General features: G+C 37.0%; 1 protein-coding gene across 2 annotated transcripts in view; it reads right to left on the bottom strand.

Moving 5' to 3' along the window:
• Window positions 1-23,518, bottom strand: part of RBMS1 (RNA binding motif single stranded interacting protein 1) — a 62,120-nt gene that overhangs the window by 18,553 nt on the left and 20,049 nt on the right. For both annotated transcript variants that reach the window (XM_026052696.1, XM_026052763.1), the window contains exons 2-5: window positions 21,421-21,479; window positions 18,738-18,829; window positions 6,224-6,381; window positions 2,921-3,000 (exon numbers count right to left, since the gene is read on the bottom strand). In XM_026052696.1, the coding sequence (XP_025908481.1) occupies window positions 2,921-3,000; window positions 6,224-6,381; window positions 18,738-18,829; window positions 21,421-21,479 (389 nt within the window). The remainder of the gene's footprint in view (window positions 1-2,920; window positions 3,001-6,223; window positions 6,382-18,737; window positions 18,830-21,420; window positions 21,480-23,518) is intronic.

The following is a 23,518-nucleotide window of genomic DNA, read 5'->3' as shown; positions in this document are numbered from 1 at the left end:
GAGCAGGGAAATAAAGTCTGGGTAGTTCGGCACATCTGGGTTCAGTTTCATCAACATTCGGGGCAAGCCTCCCGTCATTCAGAAATTCGACAACTGCCACATTTGTGAACCCTACGTGCTGCCTTAGCCCTCCCAGGTTCCTAGGAGGTGGGAACTGTTCTCTGCTGTCATGCTTCCCAGGTTTTGCCTAGGTTTTCCATAACTGTGTTTAACCCCTTCTTCCATTTAATTCCCAGCTTAGTTAAAATAACAGAACTGCATTATTAAAGCATGTTTTTGTTAAACAGATGTTCTTCCTCCCACACCTATTTCATTACAAGCCCTTCTCTCCTACTCTCCTCATCCTGATAACAATGTTTTTATAGCCAGCTCCCTTTGCTGATTTTAGCCAAGTTTCTAGGACACAATGTTTTAATTTAAGCACAGTTCCATTTCCACGGTTCTACTTTGCACGTAGTTCAAATTGCTCCTCTATAGCCCCAAAAGATGCTAATCTATTTCAAAACATTCTCCCAGCCTTTGTTTATGCAAGCGCTTTCCCACTACCTCCACTTTCTGCGTGCAGGTAGCTTGGGATCATATTTGCCTCGTGCCTCTGCTCCAGCGCCTGGCAGCCTGCAGGATCTTATTGTGCATGAACTGTACTCCCCTGCAATGCTGCATTACTGGAAATGTGTCTACTCTGGGCTGAGCAATTCCAACAAGCACCAGAAAGCCCATGGCAAAGGAGCATGGCAGCTTCACAGCCTCGGCTCTCCAAAGCACAATTTGGGCCGTAAGCAATACAAGAAAACAGAGGGTCTTTAATGAACGCATTCCTCACAACACCTTCATGCGCCTACTCGTTTGTGTAATGCACAGGATAATGCAAAGTGTTTTTCAGCCCCATGGAGGGTGCGACTCATCTCATTTAACTGACTTTCAGACGTGTAGGGTTATCTGTTTGTGAGCTGCTCATCTAGATGCTTGCTGTAACCACTGGTGAGAGATAGCTGCCTTCAGACATGATTCATCCACTTCTAAGACAGCTGCCGGCAGATACACACTGGTGGCTGGAGGTGTATGCTTCTTTACATTTTTTATATAGGGAGTCTAGATGACTGCTTCCATGTGGGTAGGTAAACATAATAAATTAAGGACAGGGGGGAGGATTATACCCAGGCACTCTTCTTTATTTTCCCCTTTGGGACATTCACCAGTTCTGGGTAACTTAGTTTCTTTCGTGTACACTTTCTGCAGAAATCATTCTTGCAACTCCACACAGCAATTTGTTATTTCTACCTGCTAGAACCTGATAAAACAAGGGTGTAACTCCAGCCTCAGCAGCGGACCACCAGCAACAGAGTGTGAGCAGCAACCACGCGCCTGGCAGCTTGCTCGCAGAGGCCAGGGTAATGCACAAATGGGAACACAAATCAGTACATTAAAGACATTAATAAGAGTTTTTCTTTGGGGGGGGGAGGGGGGGGGGCTGGCTTTTTTTTTTTTTTTTTTACTGCCTCTAATTGAATTTAAACCCCTATATGTTAATTTGAACTCTTGATTTCCCCATACTTTTTACTTGTAATTAATTCTAGGGCATAGCAGCACTAAAAAATAATCAGTAAGGGTGGATCACAGCACAAGCAGCATTCAGTGGAAATCATTCCATGATCTCCTTGCCCCTAAAGGGTTTTTCCATCTCATAAAAACAGAGATTGCTAAATACATGAAATAGGGCCTATAGCATTTCTTTTCCTATCTATAACATCCGAACTTTTAACTAAATAATCAGAGTCTCAACAATCCATCCTGGTGCAAGGGAGCTGCAAGAGGCAGGGAAGTCAAAGCCCTGCGTTAGATCAGCGCGGGTGAAGGGAGTGGTTTCCTGTGCTCTGAAGCTGCCTTCCATCCCTGCCGCAGCCCAGACTGCCGCAGCCTGGAGCAGCCTTCCAGGGACAAGGCGTGCGTGTCATTCAAACAAAACAGGCTACATATTTTTCTGCCTGCTGATTGCTGCTTTTCTTATGTTCTTTGGGTCAGGGGGTCTGACTATGGAGAATGTGTCACCAGTGGGATGGAGGTGTCTTCAGTAAACACATCAAAAATGTATGTTGCAAAATTCCCACTTGGGATCCTCAGTAGTTACCAAAAGAAGCCCAGATTTGTAGGCATGTATTCTTGTTTGCTGTCCTTTCTAGTCTCTTTCTATTTTACTCTGCTGTTCTGAATTTCCTTTCCTGATTTTTCAGGCTTTCTAGGATGTGCTTTTTGTCTCTCCAAAATAGTGCTAAAAAAAAGGGGAGGGGGGCGGGGAAGGAGCTGGTGCAATGACAAAATTGGAGTGTCTCTTCCTTTTGGCTAGCACAACATTTCTAGAATCAGCATTCTTTAGCTATCTCCTTTCATCTTGCTGAAGAACCTCAAAGCCTATTTAGTCATGGGAGCAAAATATCCCAAAGAATGAAAGGCTTGACATAAAGACGCTGCTGCAGAATCTAATTTGCCATTTTCAAAAGGATATTGGAAAAATAATCAGCAGATGGCAAAAGTCATCTTTTGGGTTTTTCACTTTTAAAAGTTGTCTGTGGACAATCAGCCAAATTTTGTTCTGATGCATATTCAACACATACTTGTCTCCTGACTTCAACGGGGATTATGTGTGATGTACATTTCTGCATAGCTGGCTTAAAGGCAACTGAACTGCTTGGCTATTGGCTACAGGAGAATAGCACTAGATTCCTAGAAAAGGCTCACTGTAGGAAAATGGTATACTCTATTCCAAGCTAGCAAGTGTTACTATCATCCAACATGACAACTCAATTTAAATAAGCCTACCTTGGAATAAGAAGTCAGACACAACAATCAGCCAGACAGGCTTCCACTACATAGATAGGCAGTAACTCATCCACACATGTTGTTAGAAATATATACAACATACCAGAAACTCCTGCTGGGGTCTTTATGAATTTTCCATTGAAGTGAGCAATCACTGCTTCACACTTCTCTGTTGACTCCATCCTATGAAAATAAAGAATAATTTACATATATTAAATGCTCATCCAGATTCCATGCTTGCAATTTTTTTAGCACATTTCTTGCTTTATATTTATATCTTCACCTTTGCACTTTGCTTTCCCAAATGCAGGCAATAGATATTTTACGAACACATAACTTCAAAAAAGTAAGACTAAACTGAATGAACTTTTTATGCAATCTGAGGCCAAAGTCAATACCTATCTGCAAATACAATACTCATTTATTTAAAGATTAGATAGAGCATAATTTGGACAGCTGTAGTTCAAAGTCCTATGGTCCTGAAGAAAGCAGTCACTCATAATTCATTCCTTGGCTTCTACGACACATAGGAAAAACTCTGACGCCACCTTTGACGGAGGATTCTGAAGTATGTGTAAGATATAAGAGCAATAAGCCCAAGTGCAAACCTGCCTGACTACCCAAACTGCCTTTGTAGCTTTTAATTTATATCTTACATGATCACAACTAAAATATCACAACTAAGTGATGCAACTGTTCCTTATTTGATCATTTCTGAGTTAACTTTAAAACAGGAACTAGTAACAGAGCAGCTGTGATGGCTTCCAAAAACTTATCCAGCATCCTGGACAGGTTAGTGCACTTATCAAAACTTGACTTAATAGGTGGGTGAAGCTCTATTGAGCTGGGTGAACAACTACCACTCTCAGCTGAGTGTGGTACACAGGTGGCGGCTGCTTCCTTGCCGTGCCACGGAGTAACTGCTAGCTAAGGCTAAACTGGAACTCATGACTGGGAATAAAAGAATAAATAAATACAGATTATATTTTACCGTTCTCTGTAAAATGATGTTTGTATAATGATGACACTAAGAGAGATTTTCTTTTCATTTGCTCTTTGAGTTTCTATAATGCAGATTCACAGATTAGACCCAATGACCTCAGCAGCAAAGAAGTTAGGCTAAAAAGGGGCAAGTCTTGGCGCTTTCTAATTCTGATAGGGGCTTTTCTGCACAGATCCCAGACAACAAGCTGAATCAGCAAAATGGCACACTAACCATGTGGGATTTGAATCAAAGAAATCTATTTTTTTCCTCTTTCACTCAAAACAATGTAATTTAGACTCAGACGCAAGTCTAGACTTGATAAAATATACTAGCCCTTATTAACCTAATAAAATGCTCCTGAAAGCAAGAAATAAAAATCATTATTTGCTGTCTACGTGTTTCATGAACAATCTTAATCTTAACTAACTTTCATCCACTAATGTTCCAATATCTGTCTTGCAAAATGAAGAGCAGGAACTCTGAGTACATATCCTATTAATAGCTTGCTCTAAAAAGAATGGTAGTATAATACAGAACTTACATATTGAGAAAACATTTACTTTAAAACTAATTTTTTTATAACCTTCAATACGAACAAGATTTTGAGTACAAGCAGCTGATCCTTTGGACTTTTATAGAGAATTTATCATCTCTTTGGGCTGTACTCAAATAAAGCTTTCCTAAGAAAACCTCTGATTCCAGGAAGAGGCAGAAAGCAAGTTTGGAGGAGGAAAAAATAAGAAGAGAGAGACAGAATATAAGTTTGCAATGCCTATGCATTTTTATGAATTTTAAGCTCAGTTGCTACTGGACTCTACCCTTCATAGCATCAAAAACTGAATGCTGCATTTGGTCTAAAATATCAATGTTTTCAAAATTAGTGAATATAACGTGGGTATATACTCTGAAAGTTATTCAAATATACATGAATGCATTTTGAGGAGCTAACATTCATTTTCTTGTACATATGCTTGCATAAAAAAATAAAAACTACATGTATATGAATGTCAAGTTAATCTTTCACCAAAAGTACTGCAAACACTTATTATTTATTTAAAGGGGAGAGGAAGAAATCTGGGTAGAAATCACGGTCACTACTTTTGCAGTCTTAACTAATTAAAGACATATCTTTCTACTGCTTCTAATTTTATTATTTTGTTATCCTTCTTTGTCTGCCAAACAAATAAATGATCTTGAGGAAAAAAAAAAAAGAAAAATCACAGTCGTGTGAACTTCCCATAGCCAACTCACTGTAAAACCAATCCCTAAAATTTTTGGCTTCATTGGGATATTTAATTTGTTCAGTCCTTCTTTGTGCACTATTTTTAGATTTTTTTTTTTTTTTTTTTCAGGAACAGAGCTACTGTCATATTTGAATTACTAGAATTTGATCATTGGCAGAGATTTTATAAAATATTTTTAAGAATCTACAATCCCAATTGCTCAAAGCATGTCTCTATTTTTGATATTAGAAATATCCAATCTGAGTTTGATTATTGTGCCATCTTAGGTTTAAAGCAGGACTTCATCAGTCATGGGAAAATACTAAAAGTATGCAAAAAAAAGCCTTCGATGAAACCCCAGAGCAAAAGCTGGTATTAACTAGAGAATAGACAGACTTGCAAGGACAGTGTACTTGGGAGATGTCTGTTTATTTATGGAAGACACTTTTTCATTGATTTGGGAGAAATATTTGACTGAGAGCTGTACAATATTTTAAGGTGAGATTTACTGTGAATGAATAAAAATATTTTCATTCCCAAATGGCAACATGTTAACGAGCCAGAAAATTCGAAGGACTGATGTTTGAAGAGTGATGAGGAATTGGTTTTCCTAGAATAACTAGGGAAAATAAAAGTTCTTCCTTATGGCTTTCTGTCTGCAATTCAAGTCTCAAAAGCCAGAAATGCCACAGCAGAAGTTTCCTCCCCTTCTTCTTGGGAAGGCTAATTCCCCCACATACATTGTCCACATTTAGCAAAAGTAAACATCAGTTAATCTAGCTTTAACTGGTGGCATGGTTTGAACCCCCAGGTACAGAGTTAGATCGTGATGAAGCCCTGCGTGACTCTTGCCTACTGATTCAGGGCCAGAGGAGGAGAGAGAAACACAACGAAGAAGGGGAAGCTGTGGAGAGTGAACTCTTACCCTAGATGATTTTTCTACAAGAGTAATAAATTCAGATTTAGCCACATAAGTCAGCTGAGACATAGCCATATTAGCTTCAGTAAAGGACAAGTGAACAAAGCCCTGCTGGTATCTGTACTTATATCCCTTTTTCTGTAAGATTTTGGTCACTTTCTATAATTTCTGGATGAAATCCTTGGTAACTTTTATGTTTATTTTTCTGTTTTAATAAAGAACACATTCTTCTTCTACTAAAAAAAGGAAAAAACAGCACGACTAATGACATTGAAGTACCTTGCAAAGCCAACTCCACGGCTTGTCCCACTCGAGTCACGCAGTATCCTCGTGGAGATAACCTGTCCAAACGGTTTAAGCATGTTCTCGAGCTCCTGCTCATCCATGGAAAGTGGCAAATTGGAAATGTATAAGTTAGTTGGATCTTGCTCTTGTTGCTGAAACAGAATTGAAAACAACTGTTATTGTTTCAGCTTTATACATTGGAAAGCCATTTTGAATATAAAGGAAAGCAACCACTACACGACTCTTGCATTTTCACTTCCCAGACACCTTCCTAAGGAGCTGTGCTTCCTTCTATTAACAATCCCCATCTTCTGTTATCATAGACAGCCTTTCCAACAGAAGCTATCCTCTTCCTTCTATATTCTGACCAATTACATTTTTTAAGTGGAGAAAATGATATTTCACCAACTTATGCACAACTTATTTTTTTCAGAAAAAAAACAAAAAATAAAGAAAAAGCAACACAAAGGAGAGAACATAGCAGGCTGCAAACTTAACACTGATAGAAAAAGAGCTAAAATAAAAGTTGGATGTAAATTAGAAAGAAAAAAAAGGAACACAAATACAAAAATCATAGGTAAAAGGAGAAAATGCATTTAAAAGTATGTACATTGCCAAAATACTACCCTAAGAATAGGCTGATATAGACAAAAGTGAGTGGAACACCATTTTCTTCTCCCACACATGAATATTTTCAAGTTTTCAAGTTTTCATCCATTTTACGTTATGTATTGAGACAAAACAAAAGCCTTCCAAAAACTTTCTCTAGCAACAGACAGAAAGAGAGAGGAACAGAGCCAACAGATGAGTGATCTTATTAGATGCCAAGACAAATGTAGTGAAACCTCCACAATTCCTCTAACCATACAGCTAGTCATGTTTTTGTGATCTGGGTATTTAACAAGAAATCCCATCATTGACCCAGGAAATGTTTCTGTTGAGATTAGTCATTTCCAGTGTTTTTCTCTGGATTCTCCAGCTCTGATTTGGGACGCATCTCAGAAACCTCTCTTCTCCTGCTAATTGTTGACTATGTTCTCTGTTGATACATCTTGAACCTACAAAAATTATCCAGTGTGGCCCTACCATTGTGTAAAACACTGATGACTGTGAGCATGGGCCCTGTACCGATCTAAGGCTCCACAAGATGTCCTAAACTGTCAAGAACTTTTCTCACATTATGAACTCAAACAAACCAAATTTAGTTAGCGTAGTCCTCAGTTTCATTCTGCACAAGATGGGTAACTTTATTCAGTGCGAAGTTTAAATCAAACCAGAAAACAAACACAAAACCATAACACTTTCCAAGTGGGATCAAAGCATACATTAAAGAGATTAGAACTATATAGCTGGTGATATTCTCTGAACGTAAATTAGACATCAATTTGTCCTTAGATTACTCTTACATTAATAATATCCCAATATCTTCTGTAGTATATTGTGCAATTTTATAATTTTCTATCTTAGGTATCACCTTCCAGTTGTTGCTATACATTTTCCTTCACATTTTCCTACACAGTTACTCAGTGTGAGGCCAGAGAACAACATGAAAAAAATACTGTTTTAAGAAAAAAAACCCAAATCCTCCCCAATACTGAATCCACACAGTGCACAGAAATGTTTGTGCTTTATGTTGTCTTTGAACATCTAATTTCTCCTTCATATTAAAAAAATAGGCAGAAAAATAAGATGAGAGAACAGATTCAGTGAGAGGCCAGACTCAATATGCTTTGCTGAACAGTGTTCATCCATGAGGGAAAAGGCTCTGTATTACAATAACTACATCTTTGACATACAGTTCATATTTTCTTAGCTAGGAATATGAGAAAAAAAAAGCTTTAATATTTTCAAAATGAATTTGTTGCATAGATGGTGTTTGACCATTCCATTTTATATCTTCAGATATGTAGGCTTGGTTTCTTTTTTAAAAGAATGTTATTGGCACAGCTTTCCTAATAATTTTAGATACGAGCATATCACAAAATTACATTTCCAACTATATATTCCTAACAAATTTTTCTGAAATTCAGACTTTGAAAAGAAACTTTTGTGTTTTTAAAATTTTATCAGAAACTATAAAATATACTGCACACAAGTATGCTAAGACTTCCCCAAGAAAATTAAAAAATCAGCATGCAAGTTGGTAATTAGACCCTTACAATATTTTCATCTACTCTGATAATACTTTTTATTCCATAATAACATGAAGCCTGAATTATAAAAATGTTCTCATTAAGAAAGCCAAACAAGATTTGGAAAGACGAAAAAATAAATGACATCTTGCTTACACCAATAAAAATGAATTTACATGCGAAAAAGAAATGCTTACATTCAGAAACAAGGAAAGGAGAAAGAAATTCCATTTAAATGTGGAATGGCAAGGGAGGACGCTTTATTTGGATAACTGTGGAGATCAGATTCCCCTTGTTTGGAGTGGGGTTCTTGTTCCAGCCTATGGGGTTACCACATTCTCATTATATACGGGGTGCATTCAGGACAAGAAATCACAGCTCTTCTTTGCAGAAAGGGATGGAAATGCTCATTGGGATTCACTATGAGACACAAAGCCGTACACCCTGGGGGAACATAATTCTTGTGCCTACCAAGCTCTCAGGAGAGAACCTCTTGCCCCCAAGTCATGTTATCAGAAAAAGAGGCAGCAACACTCAAGTCTTCAGAGCATCAGCAACATTAGCACTAGTCAATTTGCAAGTTCCTTTGGGAACTGGGGGAAGGAAAAAAATAAAAGGGAACAGCATCTGAGGAAATTGCTCTCTCTAAGGAAATTGCTTTTCTGAACAGAAAATATTTTGTGAAGGAGAAATTTGCCTTGCTTCCCATGATACAATCCTTACTTTATAATAGTAACTAGACTGGAGTTCTGTCAGGTGAGTGCTGAATGGGTGACCAGACAGGATTTAGCTCCAGCCCCTACTTTCTTGACACTTCCTCTATGGCAGCATATTACAACTAGAACACTCTAAGGAATTCAGTTATTTCTGCTTTTGATCCTTCAACAGAACATATGGACCACCGTGGGAATAGGGAACTTGAAGGTTTGTCTGCATTCATCTGTAGCTAGAAAGAGGGCAGGTATAGGAGAAGAAGGGCAAAAAGAAGGGCAAAGGATCAGGTTATCACTGGCAAATTCGGGAATGCTTGTTGAGATTTCATTCCTTCGTAATTCTCCCAGAACAAAATAGTGTAGATGCCAACAAACACATTCCAAAGCGTGCTAAGATTATATCTACACTGCAGATGTTTAGGTAGTGCCCCAAACCCTTGGGCACTGGCAGCAGCTCAACCATACGAGCAACAGATCAGGATAGATAAATTTAATCCATTTCATCATTTTGCAGGAAAAAAAATAAAATAAAAGACTGCTTCTGTTCCCCAAGTTAGTATCTTTACAATACTAAGATAATGTTGTTAGTAGAGTAGACATATTACCAAATAAAGACAAAACTAGCACCTACTTGGAATTTTATAGAGTTTGGCAGTGGAAAAAAATATGCCTAGTAGAAGGTGAAACATCCCCTTGACTTTATTGCTTACGCCATCAGGCAGCCTCTATCACCTCCATTAGACTATCAATCCTTAAAACAGTGATTTCGGTAGGCTCTGAGAGACTGTAAGATGCAAATAATTTTCTTGGAACATACTGGGTTTCCAAGCTGGCTTCCAAATGGCAACCACAGTTAGGACTCCCCATCCATCTTTGTCCTGTCTTGCACAAAAGGCACTGTACAAACAGATGTTTGCTTTTATATAAAGTTTTGGCACTGAAAATGGCTGAACAGTTAAAAATTCAGGAAGTTAGGAAAAAGAAACTTTTCAATTTGTCCTTATTCCTCTCTGGCAAGCAGCAGTTTAATACATAAACTTCTGTGACTTCCTTCCTTACTGAAAGCAATCTCATCATAGTTTGGTTTGCATAATTATTGCAGCTTTGTTTCAGAAGGGAAAACTAATTCCTTTGATATAAGTTTTTATCCTGTAATAAAGTGAGTGAGACTGCATCAAAAATATCTGCCAGCACGAACATCTTGTCTGAAGATTGCAAAAATTCTAAGTACAGTCCATGGTAGAATTTTTTGTGTTTAAAGTCCATGAACCCATACAAACTGCTCAATTAAACTGTTCATATAAACTGTTCTTCAATTTTATTTAAGAAATCCTAAATTCCCTTAATTGATTTGTATCATTTTATATGAATGATTAAAACAAAAAAAAATGCTAAAAAACTCAAAAATCTGTGGAAAGTTTCAGGCTAAAGAAGTAGAATTAAGAACACTGAACTACTGAGATTTCTTCCTCTTTCTCCCCCTTTTCTTTGTTTTGTTTCTCATCTAACTAATCTAGGAAAACCTCCATATTATCTCTGAGTGCAGGACCTCCTCAGTTTTCATGGCCTTTTCAGCAGGTGCTGAAAGTGCTCAGGGCTTTTTGCACATTATGGGCAAATGTCAGGGAGTTTTGGGGCTAAAATAAGTATTTGTGTTACTGAGGCAACTAAGAAGTCTAGCTAGGAAGCAACCAGCAATTCATGTGAACAAGGTTTTCTTGGTCTTTTCTCATCCAACACCTTTCTTTGCTTGCCCAGAACTTCTCCAGCTGGACACAATAAAAGAGTCGTTCCGAGCACGGCTCGCTTATGTTCGTGTACTTCCTGTTCCTTAAAAGTGCTGACTCCACTAACTTAATAAGCTGAATAGAAAATACAATATTTCCTCTAAAAGGGATAAGAATAATCAATTGGTAACATTCACTCCAGTGGAAAAGTGGCAATCAGGAGTCCTACATAATGGGAAATGCTCTACCAGCATCTGAAAGAAATTAACAGAAACCTCCCTGTGCGTGTGGAACCGTTCCTAAAATTCAAGCAAGAAACTTGGCAAAATGATAAGACATCTGTTTTCTCTTGCTCTGTAGAAGGTCACAGTTAACAGATAGCCATTCAGAAACATGTGACAAGGCACTGCTCACAGCATGGAAGATCCTCTGGCTGATAGGGATGGAATTAAATGCTTGTCTGCCTTCATATAGACACTATTTTAAAATCTACAATTGGCCTGTGTCTCACTGAAATACGGCTGTTTTAGCCACAGTTTAAGACTGGCTGACCAGCGGTTGTTAACAGAGCAATTCAGTGGAAAAACCACTACCATAATCATCAGTTGTTGCCCAGAAGCCCCAAAATACTATACATGATTAATAAGCTAAACATTTTAATTCATTTTCATAGGCTCATATATATTATAAAGAGGACTAAGGATCACTTAAAAGGAATTTTGAACCATATAAAAAGAATTTTTTAACTAAAATCAGCATGATGTTCAAGTTGGCAATCCGAGTATCAACGCAATCATTTATCATCACTCTTCTTACTCTATTCCTTGGCATTCTCACCTACTCTTTACTACAAGGGCCTGGAAGTGCAGCTGTGGAGTAGTCATTTTGCTCAGGAGTGCCACTGTTTTTGGGAGAAAGCGCAGAGTCCACACCAAGGCCCATAATAGGGCATGCTACCCTTGCCTGGAAAGCCACAGCATTGCTTAGCAACTGAGATAAGACTTCCGCGGGCTGAAGCCGTGCACACAAGGGAAGTGGTTGTTAACTGTCTGCTTTTATGCAAATGCAATTCCTGCAATAATGGTCATTTAGCCCTCAGGTAAGCAAAGTTTGGCTTACCTTCAATTTAAGGGGTAACGAATTCTAAAAATTCGGTTTTGCAGTAGTACGCATTATTGCAATGATCTGCAACATGCAGATAGAAAGTAACTATCTTCTAGCTTTTTTTGTAGCTAATTAAAAGCTATGTATGAAAATGAAGGAAAAATGATTAACTGTTTTAAATAGTTTATTACAGTTGTAATTATAGCATTTAATGCTATTACTTACAAAAAGAACCACAAACTGGGTAACAAGAAAAATGCCTTTCAAGATAGTTTCTAAAAAGTGCTGTGAAAAAAAAAAATGCTTGAGTTAGCTTCTGTTTGCCTGTCATCTGGTCTTGGGCATTCAGAAGCCCAGATGCAGAATAGAAAAGTATCACAATATGCCTACCTTCTCTAGTTAGATCAAGTGCACTAGCTACCATGGTAACCTAAACTTATTTACTTACTTTACTCTGAAGGAATGAAAACCAATTTAATTTTCCAGAAGGTTGCCACAGCGAAGATAAGTAAAAAAGCAATGCATTGTTGAAAGTCGTAAAAGTTAGCTGTTTCTCATAGTTGCTAACTCCAAGTCTTGTTCTTCAACCTTCAAAACTATATGTTTAATAGATGTGGAACAGCCTTGACTTCTGCTACAGATGAGGACTGTACAGATGAGGACAAGCAGCTAAGTAGTAGACCTTCCCATCCCAAAAAGACCTTCCCTCCCATGCAATTCAGACTTGTGTTTTAGTATGACAATGCATCTTTCCCAAATATGTTTGAAGAAAAGTGTTATAATAACTTTTAAGAATATAAAACATGATCTTGCAATGGACTTAACTGGAAAGATAATGGGAATGCTTCACAATTCTGCCTTCCTAAATATTAGCAAAATATAAAGAATGCAAGTTTAAAACATCTCTGTATTCTACAGGATCAATCTATCTGAACCCAAACAAGAGTCTAATGTTTAAAACAAACTCTCTCCCCCGCCAAAAAAAACAACCAACCAAACAAAAACTCTAGGTATTAAGTTTAATACTTGATCTCCTGCTTTGAGAGCCAATAGACTGCTCCAGAATTCAACCCGAATGGTGGAATAATCAGTGTAGGTCGGTAAAATGCACTTTGCAGTGTTATTACAAACACCCCCTGATTGCATTAGAAACAATTCTAAAGACATCCATAATTTGGTACACAAGCTTGAAAGTGGTGAAAATATTTGTTGAGTTGTTAATATGAGATTCAGCATAAAAAGTAGGAATATATTTAATTGCTCTAGTCCAAGTAAGTGAATATTTTAAAAACAAAAAAAAAGTATTGCGAATATGATGCCCTAAGTCCTAAAAAACCAAAATGCTACTATGGAGAAATCTTTGAACGGATAAACAATGAGTCTTCCCCCAAAAATGCACATTGGTACATAAAACAACATTCCTCGGTTTAAAATAATGTCCGCAGATCTCCCAAGGCGGGCGATTATTTTTATGGGTTCTATTATAAATAGCATACTTTTACCAAAGTTTTCACAGGAAAAAGAAAATAGGACAACACAAATAGTAAAAGAATGAATATCATTTGTTTAAGCTGTAAATGGTCTGTCACTGACAAACTTACAGCATAGTTAAGTGGTGCCTAGGCTACAAATTAAAAAAAAAAAATGAAAAGAGAAAGAAGGAGTAGAAGAGGAGTCGGGAAAGAAGACAAAGTCTTCAAAAACGTAAAGGCTGGAGGGATCAGGCTCATTGAACCTTCGGCAATTGCATTGGATTATGGTGGTAAGTTACTTTAAAGCGAGGGCAGCTTGACAGTTTTAAAGCCAGGACTGAAATAGACTTGTGAGAGCACTGGACGTACACTCAACGTGGCCTTTCTTGGGATGCCCAAAGCGTACTACAAGATCGTTATAAAAAGGAGTAAGTCAGTAGGTAGGACACTTGTAAAATCTATAAGCCTTTCACTGTATTACCTTAGAAATTTGTATGCTTGCCATGAGCCAGGTAACAGCCCTATACAACTGCCATTGCCATGCCAGGAGAAACGAGTTAGTCAGCGCTCAGCAAGCTCTGAGCTGCCACAGCCAGCCACGTAGCCTGACTTGGATATCTCCACATTGCAGCTAGATACCATATAGACTTTCTCTACTTCACTTTGTTTCCTGTAATACTTGGTTTAAATTTGCCAGATTTTGAAAAAACTTTTCCTGCCAAAAGAGCTATTCTTATTCACCTTTTTTTTTTTAATTATCTTTTTTAACCTTTTATATTTACGTATCAGTTTGCATGCCAAAGTATAAGAATCAAACCCTATTTTACAGTCATCTGAAATAACTGCTTCTGGAGCAGTGAGGAAACAGCAGCAAAATATCATTGAAAATTTTATCTGAACACCAACTCAAATTTCTAATATGAAGATCAATGGCAAAAATTTTTGAGGATTTAAGTTACTTATATCTCCATAGCATTCAAGCTTCACCATTTCTTATACACATTTCTTATACAGATTCTCAGTTTTTAAAAAGCCCCATTCAAAATGCCAATAGATTGCAGATTTCCTGTATGAAACTGGCTTCAGACACTCAGACATTTATTATCTGTGCTGAACAGTGTTGAATCATAGCTAGCACTGCAATTTTACCTTTGGATGGGCGAAGGAGAGAAAAATCACTCAGATAATAAAAAGCCATCCTGACAACAGAAATGACAACTTTTGTAACAAAGATGAGCAGTGTTTGTTTATTGACTGTATTGCTCCTACAGAAACATTTTTTAAAGGCTTATTTTATTTAAGAAACAATGTAAGCTATTATAAGATTTAAGCTGACTTAAACACTGAGAAAGCAGTATCCTTCTGTATTTTTATATTTTTAGCCCTCTATCCCAGAATTATAAAGAGCTGGGATTCAGGCAAAGGTTTCCAAGCACCAAATCTTTCCTCACTGCTGTTTAAAATATGATTTGTCATTTTAATCGTCTCATTTTAAAGTACTGCTTCTACAAAATATTTACAACCTATGAAACAATGACTTTTTATTTTAATAGTCTCATTTTAAAATACTGTTTCTATAAGACTCTACAAATCTACTTTTCTTTTTTTAAACCACGTTTAAGCAAAACTCCACACAGCGAGAACCTGCAATATTTAAAGAACTATAGAAGCGTGAAAAAAAGCATCTTTATTCTTTGTCATTTCTTAGTAAGGGAAAGTTGCTGAGCAAATCTTACATCCAATTTCTCACCAGACCATAAAAACAGAGATATTCAAAGCACATCTCTAATAAAATGACAAACTTTAACATGAGGCGAAGCAGAGCTTTACAAGAACACTACTAATCTGATCTAGGAATGCATAGCTTTGCAAAACTTATGCAAAATTTTTGAACTTTTCTTCACTAGGTTATTATTAAAACACTTCTCTAGGAGCAAGGACAATAAAATAATTGAATGGAGAAATAACAAGAAGAAGTTAACATGGAACAAAAAAAAATTCAACATTCAGACTGTCATTAACTGGTTTAGAAGTAACAGTGCTCTTGCAAAACAAATCCTTGTTCTTTCCCTGCTTCATCTCTAGAGCAAGAGATAAACTACTAGTTTTGTAGCATGTCCTGAAACAAAGTGGTTACCAACAGAGCTCATTGCATCTCCTGATCCCTTTCCACAGCCACATAAACGCTCTGGAAAAGACGCCTCACAAGATGAAATGCTGGAAACACACAAAGGAAACGGAGGAGATGGACAATTGCCCATTACCTCCTTTTTTAATTTTCCATGAAAAAGCTCCCCCTCTCCAGTGCTCTGAGGGCTCCTGGTAAAGTTTCCATCAGCGTGAGCTGACAGACCAGCAAGCATCAGCAGGGGCATTTCAATTTAGCTGTCAACAAAAGATGCTCTTAACCAGCACAAAGCTACAACTTCTGAAGTTGCTTCAAAGCAATCATCTTAGTAAAGTTTTCCAAATTCAAACTTCTGAAAAAGGAGGATAATTGAAGACATAATGTTTCTTGAGCAACTGTCCGGTGTTTGGCTCTTTAAATGACACTATCATCATGACAGCCCTCAAGATGTTGCCACTTCTCCTCAATGACCCCAGCTGGAAGAGCTTGGCCAGGATGTGGCTTGAAGCTCAGTCTTAGGCCCCAGGCCCTCCCAGTCTGCTCAACAATAGCAGAAACGTAGCACATGAGCCTGTTTTTTTCTGGAGTTGGATCAACTTGGGAACAGCTAGCTGCGTATTGAATGATCTTACCCATTGGACAGAAAACTGCATAATGACAAATATTTGATGTCTATCAAATAAAGAGTTTTACTATGTCTAATTTTAAATATTTCTACTGACTAGGACTTTTTTTTTTTGAAGATCTTGATTAAGTGAGTTCCTTAATTGCCCTTCATGGAAATGGGCAATGCAGTGGGTTTATGGCAGTTTTAGAGCCTGGTTTAGAGAACAGTTGCAACTACAAAACTTTTCCCTCCACTTCATCGGCTGCAGGTCATGGGAACGACAGTGATGCAGGAGGAGGAGGAGGAGCACACTTCAGAGCCACACCACTGCAAGAAACAGATGGAGCATAACACCACCTTCCCCAGCAGGTCCAGCCAACAGGTATTTTTCCCTCCACCCCGAGACGGACAGAGTTGTGCTGGCTGACAACAGAACCCATCGGCAAGACAGCTGACAAAATCTCCTGCAGACCTTTTGGTGCGAAATTCAGGCTAAAGCCACACTAAACAGTTCTTCTGTAACAAGACTGATATAGACAGATGGTTATGTGCAAAAGGATAAAGCAGTAAATACACAAATGCAGGGAAACTTCTATACAGATTCCTCTGTGCTAAGAGGCTGATGTGCTAATTTTGTCAAAACAAGTGACTTGTAATTCTCATTTTGGGGCATTCAAGTGGAGATACAGTTTTTTAGATGAAAGGAGAGTAGCACTTCACAGAAAAAAATTCAACATCTCAAAACAGAGGAAAAACAAAGCACTCGGACCCCCCAGTCTCTCATGACATCTTAGGTACTGTTTTTTTTTCCTGAAATAATTCACTCTTACTATGTTGAGCAGAGTAACATGTTTCAGTCTAATGCAAATTTTAGAGCTACAGAGTACCCCCAAGTCATCAGACCAGATAAACGCACACTGTTAGAAAAGCTATAACAGCTACTCAGTATTCTGATGCATATTTTTAAATTAATACTGAGAAAAAGAAATAGGACTAATATAATATATGGTCTCTTTTTGCCACTAACTGGTAGAGGAAAGGGCCTGGAAAAATACACTGTGGAAAAATATTAAGAAACTACTTATTATAGAGAATTATTAGAGGTTTTTCTGTCTACAGGAGTCGAGATGACAATTAAATCAGATAGTTAAACTTGTTCATTAGTAAAATGAGTTCACATGAGTTGCAGGCTCCCTTCTTTTACCACATATTTAGATAGCAAATACATAAGGTGGTAGACAGAGACTTTGAAAAATCTGGTCTATTTTTACATTAATTACCTAAAAAGTTAAAATAGTTATTCTGCTTTGAAGGAATGGTTTCTTATAAAACACAATATTTATTTAAAAAAAATATTAGTTATATAAAATCTCAAAACTAAATTGTAAATTGAAGGGTCTTTATTAAACTACATAAAGTATCATATATATTAAAATAGAAAGCCGGTGTTTCCCAGTAAGCATGTATGTTTGTGTCATGGCTGTAATGAAACATGCATTAAGTATGAAACATATGGTTTCCATTTTGTTGCCTTGGATCCCATCCAAAGACATTTTATGTTGTTAGCTTTACTGTTCTCTTCAGCTGAGAAGCTGTGGAAAATATCTCATATGAAAAAAATCTGTACCTAATGGATAACTATAAAAGATTTTCTAGATCTGCTGCAGACTGTGCTTTATAAAAATAAAAAAAATTTTTGAGATTACTATTTAATTACTGGATTGTTTTTAAATTAATTCTACTTTTCAAATTAGAAAAAAAAAGTCCTTAGAAGATACCACAATTTATGTGACTAGATTATGCTAGGAATGTTTTCTTTATAGTAAATAATAGTAATAAATTTATAGTGATATCTATGGAATTCTACTGGAATCAGGATATCTGACTGAACAAAAATCCATAACAAAAGTCACTACTACTGTCTTATCTCCCTGATTTCCCAGTCTGCAAAACTTACTTTTGGTTGAAAGGCTACTGCTCTGAAGATCACTGTTAACTGAACTCAGAAGCAAGACTCAGTAAAAATGAGACAAAAGGAAAAACTATATTTCTGTATTTCTTTAATAATGCTTGTTTTGTCCTGATGCAGAAATAGATTGTCAAAGAGTTGACTGAGCATTTGAAGATATCTATCACAAAATTCCACGTCTAAATACTAGTTTTGTTAACACAAAATATACTAGAGAAGTTGAAGACAAAATTATATTTTGCCATACCTAAAAATTCATCCCCAAATTGTGAGCCTGCTATTCACTTGTGTCCAGAAATAAACATGTTGAAACTAATCTGTGAAGCCTTTTTCAGCCTGAGTTCTTATAAATTCCTGCTAATTATTCACTTCACAAGGTCATTGGGAAAATAATATCATGAATAAAATGATAAATGCAAGCAGAGCAGTTTGGAGACTTTACTAGACTGTCTTTCATTACCACAGTAGCTGAACTGATTTGGGATGCACCAGTTGAAGGCACCCATGTCGTCACTTCAGTGTTTTATGCCTCGTGAGGTCTGTACTCTCTGTAAAAGGCCTGCAGTGTGAGAATTCACCTTGCCAGTGCTGTGCCAAAGTGTAAGCTCGCTCATCTTCAGAAGCCTCTGCAAGAATTAGCCAATTACTTAACTCACCTTTGCCATCTGAGCTTGGACTCCGCTGGCCTTTAAAGCGGAAACTGCCTTCTGAGCAGCTGCTGGGCTGTCAAAGTCTACAAAACCATAACCTGAAAAATAAAGCATTGCCCATGAACAAGACAACAACCAGCTACAACCAAAGAGTTCACATACTACAGTGAGAAGGCTGATTTGAGCTCCCAAAGTCATCATGTAGTCCCAAAGCAAGCAGCCTACCAAAGTGCTCCAGCCCTGAGCCAGTGGAAACACCTATAGGGGGAAAAATCATTTTCTGTGCCCACTGACTGCCAGGCTTGTGTCCAAATTTCAACAATTGGTATTGTGTATTGTATTACCCTTTGCATTAGCTATGTTTCCACTAAAAGTGATTATGACATAATCAGAGATCCCATCATTATTTCCCAGAGATTACCAAGTAAAGCGTAATCTGTTAATTTTTCTAATTTAAATCCTAGTTCATCTTGAATAAGTGGCAAATAAACCTTTGAATTAAAGGCCATTTATTGAAAATTGGATAGGAATTTGGTTTAAAAGATATAGACCTGTTGCAGTACAACCCAGTTGCTCACAAAATAGTTACTTCTTTATATATACAAAATAACAGCATGTAAACTAAAAATGAAGGAATACAGATCTGTTGAAATCGGGCAAGTTTTTCCAAGCTGAAGCCAGAATGTAGAAAATTCTCTCTAAAGCATTTCAGTGCTGTAAAATATCATTTTTAAGTGTTGAAATAAAAGCAAACTAAATTACAGTAATTTTCTATATTACATCTTTCATAAGGAAACAGATGCAATAGGTTTTTTTTGTTTTCTTTTCAATGTTTGCAAAACAAAACAAACAAAAAATCCTTTTAAAAAAAACAAGAGTTGAAATTATTTTCTCATAAAGTAGTAGTATTCTTTTAGAATATGTCTACATGGAGGACAAAAAAACCTGTGATGTAGCTGAACTAGCTTAGCTCACATGGAGCCACCACCAAAGCTTGTACGTCAGTGCAGGCTTACTTAACGTGCCAAGGAAGCCAAAAAGCAGCATATTGTTCACTGTAACATGTGGCGTTATGGACTGTTACATATTGACATGAAACAGAGTGAATTAGCTCACAGAAAGTTTTGTACTGCCAGGGCAAAACTAGCTTTGCCCTGCCCTGGTAGCAGAGGCTATTGACACCGGTGCCCTGCAGGGCACAGGACAGATGAAATTATATCCTGATAGCAAGCATGGCATCAAGGCTGGCTTTGCCATCTTCTAGATCATATGTAAATTCAATCCCTCATGGCTTCAGTTTGCTCAAATCCTACTGCATGTTTTCTTGGCAAGAGCCAGAGATGCTGTCAAGCTTTTGGTTAAATTCCAGTTTAGAAATCTGCGTTCTGCCTACTTTGGTTCCCACATCAGTTTCAGTGACTTGCACTGAACTTCCCTGTAGCCTCAGTCTGCTGCGTATCATTAAAAAAGACTGTTATAGCTGCTGCTTTTCACCTGTGAGGTTTAAAAGTTATAGAAGCAATACTGAAAAAAAATTATTGTGAGAAATTTTGTGCTTACGTCTTTGAAGCATCAGGGTTGTAACCGATATCACTGACAGAGCGATGAAAGTTTTGGGGAATTGGGGAAAGAAAGACTAAAAATTAAGTGCTTTCATATGTACTAATGAATTAAAATGCTAGCAAAAGGCATCTACTCTTTCCTAATCACATTATGTTCAGGTGAAATCTGCAATGCAAGCTGGAAAAAAAGCTCTCTGGAAAGTTCAGACCCTGAACTTCCAGCACCAGTTTAATTGCTTGAATTACAGCACTAAGAGTGAACCCAGGCTGCTGCACTTCTTCCAAGTCCCCCCAACTCCAACTTGATTAATGATAAATTCTCCTCTTTTGCCTCTTCTTCTATCTTCTATCATCATTCATGAGGTCACCAGTAATGTTAATCTTAATGCTAAATCACAACTCTTTTTTTTTTTTTAAATTTTTTATTTTTTTTTATTTTGCTTGGAAGCTAACCTCCTAATTGTTATAAAAAAAAAAAAAAAAAAAAAAAGTCTGAAACCTGGTATTTCCAAAGTCTGCTACCACACTTTCCCCCATCACACATGTTGCTGGGATATGATCTCACTGTAATTGCAATGAGTGCTCTGGATCAGTGAACCAAATTGATGTATCCAATTTACTTAAAGGAAGGTTTTTTTTTTTCCAGCTGCAATTACTTTGGTGTAAATGAACCCCTTCTTTACTCCCAATACATTGAATAGCATAGAAAAAAACATAATTAGAGTACTGGAACATGTAATTAAATACTGCCTTAAACTATTCCAATTAATAGAGCTGATTTCCACAATATGTAATTTTTTTCTGATGATTAGTACGTTTCAATGGTCTTCTGTAAGCTTCCCTAATTTCTGCAGGCAAAGGGGGCAAAGCTGCTTTTAAAGTCATCCATTTTTGTTTTTAAAATAGAGGCCAACTGCCAAACAGTGCTGTGCACATTAGCTTCGCTCAGATTTGCCTGCATCTCCACTGCAAACAAATATAGTGAATGTGCTGACTATGGGCAAGAATAAGACTGGCTCAAGAAGGAGAACTGAATAACTTTTTAAAATCACTTAAAATACACCATAAGTATATTTTAAAAAATCAGGTAAGGCTCTTAAGTGAAAGTAATTTAAACACAAACTTACCTTTGCATTTGTTTGTTGTCTTATCCAAAATAGCCTTTGTGGATACAATTTTCCCATACCTAAAATGTATGTATATATATGCAAAGGAAAAAAAAAAAAAAGAAGAAGAAAACATCTTGTTAGAACAGATACCAAATTCACATTGCTTTATATTCCATTACCTACAGACTTTTAATAAGTTGGAATCATATATAGACTGCATAGTTGTATAATGAAAACTCATATGTGGACAGAAATAGCAAAAAAACAATAATTTTGAATATAATTATGCTCTGTTCTCCCTACATTAGCAGTGACACAGCAGAATCACAAAATAAAGCAGAGAAAAAGTGCTTTGCACACATACACACAGATATGAGGCTACTAAAAACCTGATACATGAAAGAAGACATGTAAGCATAAGCCTGGACTCTCCCTGTCAGTGTACGTACCGGATAAGGCAGACGAGAAACTGTCTACGCTGGGCTTGCTGACTAAAACACTATGACAAAACAACCACCACAGACATCTTTTTCCCTTCACTGACAAATCCAGAGATGAAAACCGCTATGCTGGAAGGTAACAAGTATGAGTCAGCTTTACGCAAGATAAAAAGCAAACTTGGTAAAGAATTTTCTGCTCCCCGCTCTTTTTTATTTCTTTAATGGAAAATTGAAATGGAAAATTTCAATAAAAAGAAAGAAATCACTCTGTACACTTCCAATTTTCTTTTGTAAAATGAAACAAAAAGCATTCGTCGCCTGTGCAACAGCTTCTGAAATCTGAAGGCACCCAGTTGCTATGCAGTCCAAAGGTGAGAGCACTCAAAGATATGAAAAATCTTGGGAAATGAGTAAAAGTCCCAGTTACTGGAATGATGACTGTTTCTCAAAGGTGGCAAAAGGTTTATAGTATTAGTTTTTTGATCCCAATTTGGAGTAGAATTCATTGCTGTGGGTGAAAAATTTAAATCTTCTTGGAAACCAAGTGCTACTTTATAGACAGTTCAATGTCTATATGTCCAGCAAGTGGCTTCTCTAGCATGTAAGCACCGGAGGGCTGCAGATAGGGAGCAGTAGATTCAGAAATGGAACTTAAGGCCCTTACCACAACCTCCTCTTTTTGCTTTGAATTACATTTGATACAGTTAGTATTAGAAAATTAGAAAAAAAGACACAGTTTGGTAGTGTTTATTTTCCTCATAGAAAACATGTTAACATGTACACACAAACCCTATGGGCCAAGAGGTGAACTAGCCCAAGAATTGAAACTGAAAAAGTATTAAAAAATATTATTATCAAGAGAAAGTGAAATTTGAGAAGAGCAAAGTTTTGCCAGCTCACTTGCTAAATTAAACTTCAAGAGAGAAAGATACTGAGAATCATTTTAAAATCATATCATTTTAATATGACTCAATCAAGGTGAAGTCTATTTACAAAGTATTCTCTCTCCAAAACATTGAAATACATTTCTTTCAATGGAGCTATCAATCTTTGTGATGAGTTTCAAGCTCCCTCTTTGTTTCATAAAGTTCTTGTGAAACCTCAAATACTTGTAATGGCAAATTTGGAGCAATCAAAGCCACCAGTTCTTGGCTTCCTTGCCTGTGTGGAATTGTGAACATCTGCCTTTGTATTCTAAAGATAGACTATCTCTCTATAGCCTAAAAATATACAAGAACCCATGAAAATTTATGTATACTTAAATATGCCATGGTAAGACGGTAATAAAGCAATATAAATAGTTCCTGATAGCTGGAGTATGTCCTTCCTCATTAGTACCAATTATTTTCCAAGTGAGTCACTCACATGCAGAAAGCTGTAGATTTCATAAGCTAAACTTGCTGAACTTTCCCCCAATTTTTTCTGAGTAATGTACATACTGTATTTACATGTTAGGTACATGTTATAACTTTGGGAAAGGTCAGCTGTTCAACCATAGGGCTGATGAACCCATAGAGCTCCAGAGTCACTTTAACCCAGTATTAAATTGGTGTTTTATACCTGACATCTTTTATCAATTTCTTAAGCTTTTTAAAGTGACAAGCTACAGAATCTTTTGGGGAAAAAAAAAAAAAAAAAAAAAAAAGAATGTCTCCATCTTTTTCTCCAAATCATCC

Source organism: Nothoprocta perdicaria, unplaced genomic scaffold (assembly GCF_003342845.1).
Source record: "Nothoprocta perdicaria isolate Ctin4 unplaced genomic scaffold, notPer1 scaffold_0, whole genome shotgun sequence".
NCBI lineage: Eukaryota > Metazoa > Chordata > Aves > Tinamiformes > Tinamidae > Nothoprocta > Nothoprocta perdicaria.
Note: the sequence above shows the minus strand (reverse complement) of the source record. Positions and strands in the feature narration are given on the sequence as shown.